Source organism: Prunus avium, chromosome 5, assembly GCF_965620075.1.
Source record: "Prunus avium chromosome 5, drPruAviu1.hap1.1, whole genome shotgun sequence".
Classification (NCBI taxonomy): domain Eukaryota; kingdom Viridiplantae; phylum Streptophyta; class Magnoliopsida; order Rosales; family Rosaceae; genus Prunus; species Prunus avium.
This window is the reverse complement of record NC_142288.1, coordinates 10,808,810-10,821,371: the sequence shown is the minus strand read 5'-3', so window position 1 is coordinate 10,821,371 and position 12,562 is coordinate 10,808,810. Positions and strand designations below refer to the sequence as shown.

The 12,562-nt window shown below is 42.7% G+C and overlaps 3 protein-coding genes across 3 annotated transcripts; all 3 read right to left on the bottom strand.

Annotated features, from left to right (window-relative positions):
- Positions 1–380: 380 nt before the first annotated feature.
- LOC110773967 (protein FAR1-RELATED SEQUENCE 5-like) lies at positions 381–1,930 on the bottom strand. Its single transcript, XM_021978475.2, has 3 exons — positions 1,209–1,930; positions 982–1,125; positions 381–692 (listed from the first exon to the last, which is right to left on the bottom strand). The coding sequence occupies exons 1-2, from the start codon at positions 1,928–1,930 to the stop codon at positions 1,032–1,034; spliced, it is 816 nt and encodes a 271-aa protein (XP_021834167.2). The 3' UTR covers positions 381–692; positions 982–1,031.
- Positions 1,931–3,357: 1,427 nt separating this feature from the next.
- Positions 3,358–4,825, bottom strand: LOC148294275 (protein FAR1-RELATED SEQUENCE 5-like). Its single transcript, XM_088253356.1, has 2 exons — positions 4,206–4,825; positions 3,358–4,099 (listed from the first exon to the last, which is right to left on the bottom strand). Exons 1-2 carry the CDS (start codon positions 4,823–4,825, stop codon positions 3,358–3,360), a joined length of 1,362 nt encoding a protein of 453 aa, XP_088109482.1.
- Positions 4,826–8,935: 4,110 nt separating this feature from the next.
- Positions 8,936–9,648, bottom strand: LOC148294274 (uncharacterized). Its single transcript, XM_088253355.1, has 2 exons — positions 9,509–9,648; positions 8,936–9,401 (listed from the first exon to the last, which is right to left on the bottom strand). Exons 1-2 carry the CDS (start codon positions 9,646–9,648, stop codon positions 8,936–8,938), a joined length of 606 nt encoding a protein of 201 aa, XP_088109481.1.
- Positions 9,649–12,562: the final 2,914 nt, after the last annotated feature.

Below are 12,562 nucleotides of genomic sequence, written 5' to 3'. Positions count from 1 at the left end.
ACTTTTTTCAAAAAATTGACACGTCAGTCATAAGTAACACTCTCCTTATTCACTTTACATGCCAATGTGCTATACATTCTTTGGTGAATGATTTATGGGTTATTTATATAACAAAATATTACAAATATTGCTGAATATTTATTTCATCTATATGAGTGGGGACACGAGTGACCATAAGCACGTGCAAGCTGCTCGGAAAAAGCTGACCCATACGACCGAGTGAATATGGCTACCATTGTTCAGTTCGTTGGGGTGATCGTGATATTGCTAAGAGGGAGCACATAAAATGCTTTGCAATGTAATTTTCTTGTGTGTGCGAAATTACGAGTAGTTGAAATGTTGGTGTACACTTTAATATTCTCCAAGCATTCGAAATGTGATTAGCTGCAATGTACTTATCATGCATAGAAGATGTTGTATTGTAGTTTGTATTTTACACGCTGATTTCTAATCATTGTGTTCCAACATAGTGCAAATTTCAAGTATCCTTCAGGTACGAATGTTTACAAAATCGTGCACCAATATTGCTTCATAGTCAAGGTCAGATCTTAATAACCAGTCAAGCACTAGAACATAACATTAGGAAAAATTGGTTGCTGCTGTAAATGATTAGTGTTGCTAGAAATGATTCGTGCTGGAAATCATTACTGCTGATGGAAACAACAGCTCCCTGCTGGAAATGCTACATTACCCTGTGATATAATCAATGAATCTATGTCACTCATTCATAATTCAGCATAAACTACCCATTGTACATGGTAAAAGTCATTGCTTCTTCACAAAACTCAAAATTTGATACTTTATCAAATGTCTATGAAAATTTCCAAATAGGGAAAAGACATGTAAAATTAACATGTGTCCAAATTTCATGCAAGAAGTAAACCAACCAAATTTCCATTTCAATTAGCAGTGGACAAAGTAAAAGCTTATCAGTGGACATGAACAAACAAATAAAATAAAACTGCATATAGAAAACTTAACCTGATCATTAGCCTTCATAACAACCGGCCTTTGTATAATACAAACATAAATCATTCGGTAGGTCCGTGCATCCTGTAAAATTCGTCGAATAATGGGTCACTGAGATCTATTGGAGTTGATTCCTCATTGTTTGACGGTGATGTCCTGCATAAACACCAAACACAAGCACATAAAAAATTTAACTATTCAAATTTTAGGTGTTATTATAAATAGTTTTAACATCTTACGGTGCGTTCAAATTTCTTGGGCATTGTCTTCTATCATGACCAATGTCTCCACACTCCCGACAGTGTCGAATCCCTCGCTTCATTGGCTTTTCCTTTGCTCCCGTTACTTGTTTCCACCTTCCTTTGCACCTTACTCTCTTAGGGTCTTTCATATATTGTGTTTGAGAGCTAGACCCTCCAACTTCGTTATTACTTGGTCCATCCTTCAACAACTTCAACTTCACCCGCAAACTTTTTAGAGTCTCTGACACTAGCTCACATCCTTCTTCACAAATTAATGCATCATCAACCACATCTGAAGCAAGTCGGGACATTGTACTCCGCTTTATTAAAAGACCAGGATCTGCAGAGTCTTTAATTTCGTTGCCATTTGCATCTGACACCAATCCAGCTTTCGCAGTTTTCTTCCACCTTTTCAAAATATATTTATCGGGCATATATTCAATCTGGCCCCTTCTGAACAATGCTAGGATGTGCTTGCAAATAATCCCAACAAATTCAAATTTCTTGCAGCTACACGATGCGTGGTCAGAATCTTTGACATATACGACTTCTGCCACTCTTGTTTGCCAATTTTTCCTTTCGCTCACATTAAAGACAACTTTTGAAGCATCCTCTGTTTTGAGCTCTAGGAAACATGCTGTACTTTGTATTAGTTCTTTCTCAAACTTTTGAAACATTGCCCTTGTGTACAAGGTAGCCATTTGTTTGTTCATTGGCATTGGTAGATGATGGGTATATTTTATATTATATATTTAACCCCGTTCTTGGTACATTTTGGTTCATATTTTGGAAGAATTTTGATACTTTGAATTGTTTTCTCAATATAGGACTTTCGACTTTCTCTGGAGCAAAACATAATCAAATGGACGAATTTTGGAATAATTCCAGTTGGAGGACGTTCGTGAGTTACTTGGCTTGATCGTATCAAAATTTCAGACTTTTCTACCAAGCGGTTATTTTCTGGCGATAAAATAAAGGAGCAGTGCGCGGTGCTGGAATAGTGACGATTTGGGCTTTTATTGTGTTTTGGAGCCCAAGATGACCTCAGATGGGTTCGTGGCCTTCTGGAGAAGTGTTTAGAACGTTTTTATCTTTAAAACGAGCTATATTGGGCTGGATTTGGAGCAGATTTGAGGCCAAAACGTGGCTGGGCAGATTGGGGGCAGATTCTCCAAATCCAATTTGGACTTTATATCCTAGTATTATTTTATTTTAACCTAGTTTCCTTGTGGGGATTGGGTAGCTGGTTTTTAGGAGGTATTTAAGTTATTTTTCACAGAAATTTTAGGGACTTCTCTTTTGGCTTTTGAACGCGACTTTTGCGAGGATTTTCGAAGAACTTCTTCTTCACGGTGTTTTTATTCTTATTCATTCGAATGATATTTTATTTGGTTTTAGTTATGAACATGCGTAACTAACTCTCTTTTGCTAGGGTGAGGCCACGAGCCTTAGCAAGAATATGTAGTTTCTATCCAATTTTCTTATGATTATATGCATGCAAGTTTTCGAATTATTCATCACTGGGTTAAACTATCTAAGTGTCTTGATGCTTGATCACCATTAGGATGTTTAGAAAAGTAATTTGATGCAGTTTTGGTCGGAGGTCTGTCCCTGAAATTGACGAAGGCTTCTTGTGATTAATATGTGCAAGTTCACTTAGGATGAATACCACGTCTTAAGGGTTGCATGGTTTTTCAAAAGGTTTCACAGAACTTAATGAGTCATGTATGTTTAGATTTGATCTGAATACCACAGACGGATTGCATGTGTGATATACGGTCTATGTTGGGGGTCCAAGTAGGCATATATTAGGAACACCTAACCTTCAAAATATGCATGTATAGGTCATAAGTAATTGGGAGAACTATATAGGATTGTTAAGGTGACGGCGGATCCCTAGTGCTTTCTTAATTTGATTTCTAAAAACACAATTGTTTCTCTTGCCCTGAGTTTTAAGTTTGCTTATTGCCTTATTTTTATTAGTTAAATTCGCTTTAATTTAAGGTCTTCAAATCAAACTTCTCAAATTTCTCTTTTACAATAATTAATTAGAATTTGGTTTGACACGAGTTATTTAATAATCCCTGCGGAGAACGATCTTGCGAGAATCATTTATACTACAATAACCTTGTCATTCTTGCAAGTTTTATAGGAGTTTTAACCTTGTTTGCGCAGGTACAAAAAAGCCTATCAGTAGAATACATTGAGCCACTTCAAATGCATCTACGTGATCAGCAGCTAACTCTTTTTGACGTTGATGGGAAAGTGCCCTCTCAAATCGTATTATGAAATCCATCAACGAATTTCTCCTTGATATGTATTGCTTGAAGAAAGCATGAGAACCTTCCGCTCTTTGGCTGCTTGACATTCCAGCGGCAAAAAAGTCTCGTGCGTAGGCTGGAACCCAAGATTCCCTTAAATCAAACATTGAACTTAGCCATTGATGGTCAGTCAAACCAGCCTTTGTAACCACAATATTCCACTTTGCATCAAACTCATCCTTATTGTCAGTATCCCATATGGCTTTCTGAAATTCACGCCAATACTCCTTATAAGCAGAATGTGGTAACTTAACATGGAACTTTGATGTGATGTGCCATATGCAAAGCCGATGAAATGTAGTCGGGAAGGCTATTGAAATCGCTCTGGTGATGGCCGCATCTTGATCTGTAATGATTGTTTTAGGTTCGCCACCTTGCATGGCTTTCTTAAACTCCTCAAACATCCAAATAAACGACTCAGTCGTTTCCTTGCTCAAAAATGTGCATGCTAAGACAATTGTCTGACCATGGTTATTAACTCCCAATATTGGTGCAAATGTCAAGTCGTATCGATTCGTGTTGAATGTGGTTTCGAATACAACATCTCCATACAACCGGTATGCCCGTCTAGAAGTTGCATCTGCCCAAAAACATCGACTAAACCTGTCTTCGCCATCTCCCTCAATCTTGAAATAAAAAGCCTCATTTTTTTTTCTGTTCAGCCATAAAATACTCGGTCACTAGTTCAACATCGTGGTTCCTCAGCTTCCCATTCACACTACATTCAAGATTGTAAATATCCTTTTTGATAAAGCCGATTTTATCCATTCCTCCGGATTGCACCTCGAAAATACTTACCTTCTGATGAATGGGGATATTAACCGAACCCAACTGTTTCGTAAGTACTTTTGTAGAATCCGAAATACGACGGTGTGATCTCAATAAATGCACTCTTTCTAAGGCTATCATCTTATGATTGTGTCCCTCTGCAAAAAGAGAGATGGCATACTTCTTGCTCCCATTTGTCTTCACAACCACAATCTTAGCTTTGCAATTGCATCTACTTATTCCCCGCTGTCTTTTTCTCTCCCGAGTTTCATCTTTCCTGTATGCACCTTGTTTGCAACAAACAAATTCTTTCCTCAGAATCTCTTTCTTATTTGTCCCCCTAAAGCTGGAATGAAGTCGAATACCAAAGCCAGCCAAGAATGCATATCTGTTATAGAAATTATAAGCGAGGTCAAGCGAGTCGAACTTCATCCCAACCGCTGGTGTTTCCTCATTTCTGACTTCAGGAATGTAAACCATCCCATTAGCTGTTACACAGTCATCACTCTCTGAGCCCCCAGACATTTTACCCACATATATTTTTGAACTACTTCTATATCACCGCATAGCAAATATTAATTCATTAATCAATCATTACTGCATTACAACATATCAATGCATTCCACTTACACAAAACATTGCCCAAATTGACACAAAAAAGACGCATAGCCTAGCTTGTTTGTAAGAGCCATTATTACACAAAATTTAATAATAGTTACGTCATCTCTTGTGCAATAATCTGGAAAAAATAACATTACAACCAACATGTTCAACTAAGAACACAAATGTAATTCAAACCAGCAATTACAGAACTTCTCCCAATATCCTCTCCAAATGCTTACTCCTAATGCCATTAAGCCTAAGTTTAGGATCTTTTACCTACATTTTATAATTTCTCACCCCCACCAAAAACAATCAACTAAATATATTGAATATTCATAAGGAAATGACGCATTATGGACAGAAAACTGACGCATTATTGACGGCAGAATAACACATTATTGACCGCAGAAATGACGCATTATTGATGCCACAAATGACGAATTTCTCACCCTCACAAAAAACAAACCAAACCCAATAAAATCAATCCAGCAACAGTAAACTTACCTCTCAAACTCAAGCGGGAGCTCCAAAGTCAATCAGCTTAAGAGAATGTGGTGGACATTAGAGAAGACTCTTTGGTAGTGGAGACTCCATCTCTACCACAATCGAGGAACAAATGCTGCTGCGGTGTCTAGCTACAGAACCAGATATGCTACTTTGCTTTCATCTGGAATCTCGTGTGCTGAACGAAAAAGAGAAGGGGTTTTCACTTCAGCCATAGAATCAAAACAGGGCAATAGCTAGATAAGAGCCATTAATCGTCATACCGAGGATGCCATAGATCGCAGGCCTCCCAAGGAGCTGATGACAATGGAGCGACTATAGGGTTTGGGAGCTTTGGATCTTTCTAATTCTGGGTTTGCGTTACATTCAAAAACAGAGGATTGTGTTCTTGAATTTTTCAGAGAGGGAAATATCTTCAACTGAAGTTGGGTTTCCAACGGGTCAAATTTCAACCCGGTTCTACATGCACCATCTTTTAAAAACTCACCGTTGGATGAAATCCAACGGCTCTAACATACCCCTCAAAAAAACCCCTTATAACTTTCCCCTCACTATAGAAGCTCCCAATCCCTAGAAGCTCCCAATGGCTAGAGGCTGACGAAGGCTGGAGTGAAGCTAGCTTGGCCAGCATATGAGAAAAGCCTAGAGATGAACGGAATTGGGCCTGCATGCACTAGGCCCAGAGAGAAGGCGTGGAGGCGCTGGGCCTGGAGCTGAGGCAAGAAGGCGCTGGGCCTTGTGCGCGACTGGGGCTTGCGCTAGGCAAGCTGGCCACGCATGCTGGAGTTGGAGTGAACAAGCCAAGAGGCGAGATGGGCCTCGCGTGCTGCACAGGCCTGAGATGCGCTGGATTGGAGTTGGGCTAGGTGGGACTTAGGCCTTCGTGCTGGAGCTGGCGTTGGGCTGCGCGTTGGCAGTGCTTGGAAAAGGTGGTAGACTTGGCTGCCCCCATGCGGTTTGGGCTGGTCCAAGCTACTCAAAAGTTTTTGTTGCTGCTGTTATTATTTTTTTTTTTTTTTTTTTTTTTTTTTTTTTTTTTTGCTGTTGCTAATTTTTTTTTCTCTAACTTGCAAAATTTTCTGCTCTTCTTGCAATTGTCTGTTGACCATGTCTTCTAAAGATGGTAGCAAGTCTCCAAGCTCCCAAGTGCTCTTGTATCTGTGTGGAGGCTCCCAAGTGTACATGAAGAGGTTCGTGGCTAATCTGCACCGCATTACAACCGAAGCTCAGTTCTAGAAGTGGTGGGCCGCTTATGCTTCTGTCATTCCTGATGACGTGCATGTTAAGTTGGCGAAGCCTCTAACTGACGACATGCCTTGTGTGGATGCGAATGATCCAGATGCTAGGATCATCACCTTTCGTCCCTTTTATTTTTCCTTGGGCTTCACCTTCCCATTGTCAAAGCTTTTTAAGGAGGTGTTTTGCGCCATGGGGTGTGCTCTGAGTCAGTGTACTCCTAAAGTCTACCGGGCGATCATGTGTTTTGAGAATCTGAGCCGTTTCTTTAAGCTGGAGTTGACGGTGCGAGAGTTCTTCTACTTTCTTGAAGTGAGGTGCTTTGAGAAGTACGCCCAAGTTCACATCTACAATGCCAAGCTGTTTGACAGTTTCAGTCAAGGAGATCACGTATGGCACGACGACGTGTTGGAAGTCAGTGGACAGTGGGAAGGCAATGTTGGCGACAGTTCATTAGTTTCCATCACCTATTGCAACGGTACATCATTTTGTTTGTTTTGTTCTGCTATTTTTTAATTTGAATTTCTTAAAGTCTGGCTGATTAACTTGTGTCTTCTACTTGTAGCAAGCGACATCTGTAAGAAATTGGAACTTGGGTCGGACATGGCTAAGGTCGGCTGAGCTCTGAACATCCCTCCTAAGTTTCGTGAGTGGCGCTGGCTATTGAGCGAGTATCAAGAGGAAGTCAGAGGGTTGCCCGCTACTCAGGATTTTGAGATATGGAAGCAAAATGGTCCTAACCCTGATGATCTGCCTGTGAGACAGGAAGAGTGTTCTGCTGCATCCCCCTCAAAAAAGAAGGCTACTGTCAAGTCTTCAAGAGATGAAGCTACTTCTTCGCAGGTGAAGAATGTGTCTCCATTGAGGAAGAAGCCACAACCTCCTTTTGCTGAGAAGACTCAAGTAGGAGTTGTTCCTTCATCATCTGCTAGAGTTAAACAGCTTGCTAATGCAAATGGTAGGAAGGTTGGTGGTATGCGCAGTGCTCGAGATGTTCTGCTCAAGCCTCATGCTGACAAGCTTGAAGACCATGATCTGCTCCGTGAAATAGCCCATGCGCGATCCAACTCACCTACTGAGAGGCAAAGAGATGTAGATATTCCTCTTCGAAGTTCGGGTTGTCTGCATCAATCAAAGGATGAAGATCGAACTAGGAGGTCTGCTCACGATCTAGCTGCTGAGTCACGGGCAGTCAAGCGTGGAGTTGATTCTACATCATTAACACCTTTGGAGGTGAGGTTGGCAGAGGCTAAGAAGGCGAGAGAGTCATCTGCCCGGGCGAAAGGTTCTTTTGCAACGTCAGCGGTTGATCCCAAGGTGGACAAGTCCAGCCCTGCAGGGGATGCAGGCATGTCTGATTTGCTCAAGACAAACTTTCTGTCAAGCTCGTCCACTTGTGCTGAGCTAGTTAATCACATCCGTCAGGCGCCCATCTTGACACTTTCTCGAGTCTTTCCTTGGAAAAACAAAAGGAAGCAACATTTCATCTGCTTCAAAATGGACTAGTTTTTGCTGTTGAGACTATCTGGAACTCGTCTGTTGTTGCCCTTCTTCTGCTTAGCTCAGCGAGTTGGTAAAGAAGAATGTTGAACTAGCCAGCAAGCTTTCTGCCGAGCAGACCTGTTATTAGAAGAAAACATCTAATTTGAGGGCGATGATATCTGAGCTGAAAAGCTCCCTTGTTGAGAAGGATTCTGAGCTTAGCTCTTCTGTTTCTGACTTGGCTAGTCGAAAAGATGCCTTCATCCGTATTGAGCACAAGAATGCTGATATCTCCCTTAGGAAGCATGAAGACCTCCCTTAGGAAATTCCTGGCTCACCCTGTGTCTCCTTGAGGACGCTTCTTTGCGGGCTGCGTCTCTCGTAGGACGCTTCTAGTCATCGCCCTACGTCTCCCTTAGGATGCTCCTTATGGGCAAATGTACGACTATCCTGCCCCCTTGTGAAACGGATAGGAACCTGGATATCTCCCTTAGGAAATTCCTAGCGCACCCTGTGTCTCCCTGAGGACGCTTTTTTGTGGGATGCGTCTCCTGTAGGACGCTTCTGGTCATCGCCTTGCGTCCCCCTTAGGACGCCCCTTATAGGCAACTATTTTTTATTTATTTATGGGCATTTAAGACACTCTGGAATGAGAAACTGAACTTATATTGATATTCATAAGATTACATCGCTTTATTCGAAATAGAAATAACTGAATAAAGAACCTGGAACTTCCAGCAGTTGCTTCTCTTCTCCAAAAATGTGCGATGCTCAGTCATCTACTTGGAACTGAGCAAATAGGAGGAATCGTCACAGATAATATCTTTGGAGATGGTAAGCATTCCATTGTCGTGGAATTTCCTTTACATCCATGGTGTCAAGTGTGTAGCTTCCTCTACCCCCAGACCGGCTGATCACATAAGAACCCTCCCAGTTAGGATTCATCTTCTTTGACCCTAGTCTTGGTGCAGTGATGAAAGTCTTTCTTAGCACGAGATCGCAAGGTTTAAATTGTCTGATCTTAGCTCTTTTGTCGTAGTAGGACTTCGACTGCTGCTGATAGGAGGCAACTTGGATAATGGTCTTCTCGCGCTCGCCCTCAAGTAAGTCAAGGTTGAGCCTCATCTGTTCGAAGTTTTGATCAACACTGCCCACCTCAAGGTTTATGGAAGGGACAGTGATGTGAGGAGGGATGATCGCTTCTATCCCATAGGCGAGGGAGAATGGGGTTTCGCCAGTAGATCTTCTTTTGGTGGTGCAATAAGCCCATAGTACTCTAGGGAGATCATCTACCCTTTCCCATATAAGCCTTCTAACCTCTTCTTTAGGCAATCCAATATGATTTTGTTGAATGCCTCGGCTTGTCCATTGCCTTGTGGATACCTTAGGGTGGACAGGTGTTTCTTGATCTTGTATTTTACAAAGAAGGCAGTGATCTGCTTGCCGATGAATTGTGAGCCATTGTCGATAACCAGGGATTGCGGGCAGCCAAACTTGCAGATGATGTTTCGGCCTCGATCCATTTAGTAAAGTAGTCAGTGGCGACGATCATCATGTCTTTCTTGGCAGGCAATAGTGGTAAGGGACCTACTAAGTCAATGGCCCATTGCATGAATGGCCATGGACTGTTTTGTGGATGGTAGACTTTGGCAAGCAGGTTAGGAACCAGTTTGTACCGCTAGCAGCAATCACATTTCTTGACATATTTGATTGAGTCGTGGCGCATGGTAGGCCAAAAATAACCTATGTTTAGAGCCTTCTGGGCGGGTGACCTGCCCCCAGAGTGGTTACCACATACGCCATCATGAATTTTGAAGAGAACCTCAAGTGTTTGAGGGTATTTTATGCAGGTGAGATGAGGGCCGGAGTATGATCTGCAGATGATCTTGTTGCCTTGCATGTAGTATCTCGCAGCCTTCTACTGGACCTTCCTAGGTTCAAACTTGTCCCTTGGCAGATTTCCGTTCATCAAGTAGTCGATGATGGGGTCTTGCCAGCTGGGGTACTCGTCCATCTGCATTGTATCGATCGGCTCTATTTCTTCGATGCTTGGTCAGTCAAGGTGTTAGACCGGGATGGAGCGTCTGAATTGGGTATCCAGCACTGATCGTAGGCTTGCCAATGCATCTGCATGAGTGTTTTCTACCCGTGGAACTTGTTGGATGGTGAAAGTGGGGAATTCCTTCAGAAGTCCTTGGACTTTGTCAAGGTATCGGATCATTCCCAGGTGTTTTGCCATGTACTCGCCTGTGGCTTGATTCGTGATTAGTTGGGACACCTGCCCCTGCTCCCACATGTCTCTGGGCAGGTTTGGATTGGCAGGGGAGGTATCATCTGCTCCTGAATTCTTCTTGTTTCTCGTGACTAGCTTCTCTTTTTCGGCTGTCGCAGTAAACTCTACAACAAAATCTGCTAAAGTCTAAGCTTTTATAACAATCTTTAGCTACTGTAGGAAGTCGTATTTGATAGTCCATTTCATGAGTCGCTGAGAAGCGTTGGGGCTGTGGAGGATCGATCTCAAAGGAAATTCTGTCACGACAATTATTCGGCGTGCTTGATAGTAGGGCCTTAGTTTTCTCGCAGAAACCACAAGCCAAAAAATGAGCTTCTCCATTTTCAGGTAGCGAGTCTCTGCGTCGAGGAGAGCTTTTGAGAGCTAAGCTCTTCTCGAATGTTGTGCCCCCAGCTCTTCTCTGATAAGCGCTTAGCTGACGGCTGAGTTGGACACCGCCAGGTAGATGAACAAGTCTTTGCTTGGTATCAGTTTTGAGAGTAGGGGAGGCGAAGTGAGGTAGGTTTTGAAGCTCTAAAAGGCTACTTCGCACTCTTCATCCCACTTGTCCTTTTGCCCTTTCTTCAAGGCTTTGAAGAATGGCCTGCATTTGTTGGTTGATTTTGAGAGGAATAAGTTGAGAGCTGTTGCTCTACCCATTAGACTTTGTATTTCCTTGGTTGTGGCAGGCGACTTCATGTTGAGTATAGCCTTGATTTGATTTGGATGTGCCTCTATTCCTCTTTGGGTGACTAAGTATCCCAGGAATCGACCGGATGAGACTCCAAATGTGCATTTGCTCGAATTCAACTTCATGTTCTATTTTCGGAGTAGGCTAAATGCTTCGGCAAGGTTTTTGATGTGGTCTGCTAGCTGGGGAGCTTTTACTAGCATGCCGTCTACGTAGACCTCCATAGTCTTACCGATTTGCTCTTTGAAAATTTTGTTCACTAGCCTTTGGTAGGTTGCTTCGGCGTTCTTCAGCCCAAAGGGCCTGACTTTTTAGCAATACGTCCTCCTTTCGATGATGAAGGAGGTCGTTGTTTTGTCATCCTCGTGCATAAGGATTTGATTATAGCCGAAGTAGGCATCCATAAAGTTGAGCAGCTGATTGCTAAAAGTTGAATCGACGAGCTGATCTATTCTTGGCAATGGAAAGTTGTCCTTAGGGCATGCCTTGTTGAGGTCGGTGTAGTCGACGCAAACTCTCCATAGGCCTTTATCTTTCTTTGCTACTAGGACAACATTCGCATGCCACTCTGTGTAAGAGACTTCTTCTCCGAAACTGGCAGCTAAGAGCTTGTCAATCTCAACTTCAATGATGGCGACTCGCTTGGGAGCGAAGTTGCGTCTCTTTTGCGCTACTGGCTTGACAGCTGGGTTGACATGGAGGCGATGGCAGATGATCTGGGGATTGATGCCTGTCATATCGGATGGCGACCATGCAAATACGTCTTTGTTGTTCTGGAGGAAGGCTGCAAGCTCTGCCTTCTCTTCCTGGCTTAGGTGCGAGCCGATCCGCGCTTTTCTCTCTGGCTTGTCAAGATCCAAGGGTACTAGCTTGACGTCCTCTTCGAGTTTCCATCATTCTTCATAAGAGACTTTCAGACGGATTCCCTCGGCTTGGTCCTGATGCTTTAATTTCTATAAGGGGGTAGCTATTCCCTTTCCTTTCTGGCCTGCTCGACCATTAGAAGCGAAATCTTCTTGTTATACTCCCTTCAGATCTACCTGATTCAAATGGAGGAACTGTATTTGCTTGCTTTTCTTCAGCCCTTAAGCCGAGCATTTCCTCGCCATTGCCTGATCGTTATCGATCTGGCTGATACCGCCCCCAAGGATTGGGTAGCGGATTTTTTTATGTGTGGTGGAGGTAATGGCGTTGATCTTGCCGATCCATGGTTTGCCTAGAATGTCGTTGTAGGGTGAGACTACATCAATGACCATGAATGTTTGCGAGCTGATTATAAGTGGGGAGTAAACGTCAAGATCTATCATGCCCACAGTAACCGTTGCTGTGCCATTAAAGCCAGTCAGCGACCAGGTTGATTTGTTGATCCTTGTCTCCAAGCCCATCTGCTAGATGACTAGTAGTTGCAAGATATTGACTGCACTGCCCTCGTCTGCATGGATTCGGTCGACCATGGCCTGAGCGATTTGAATGC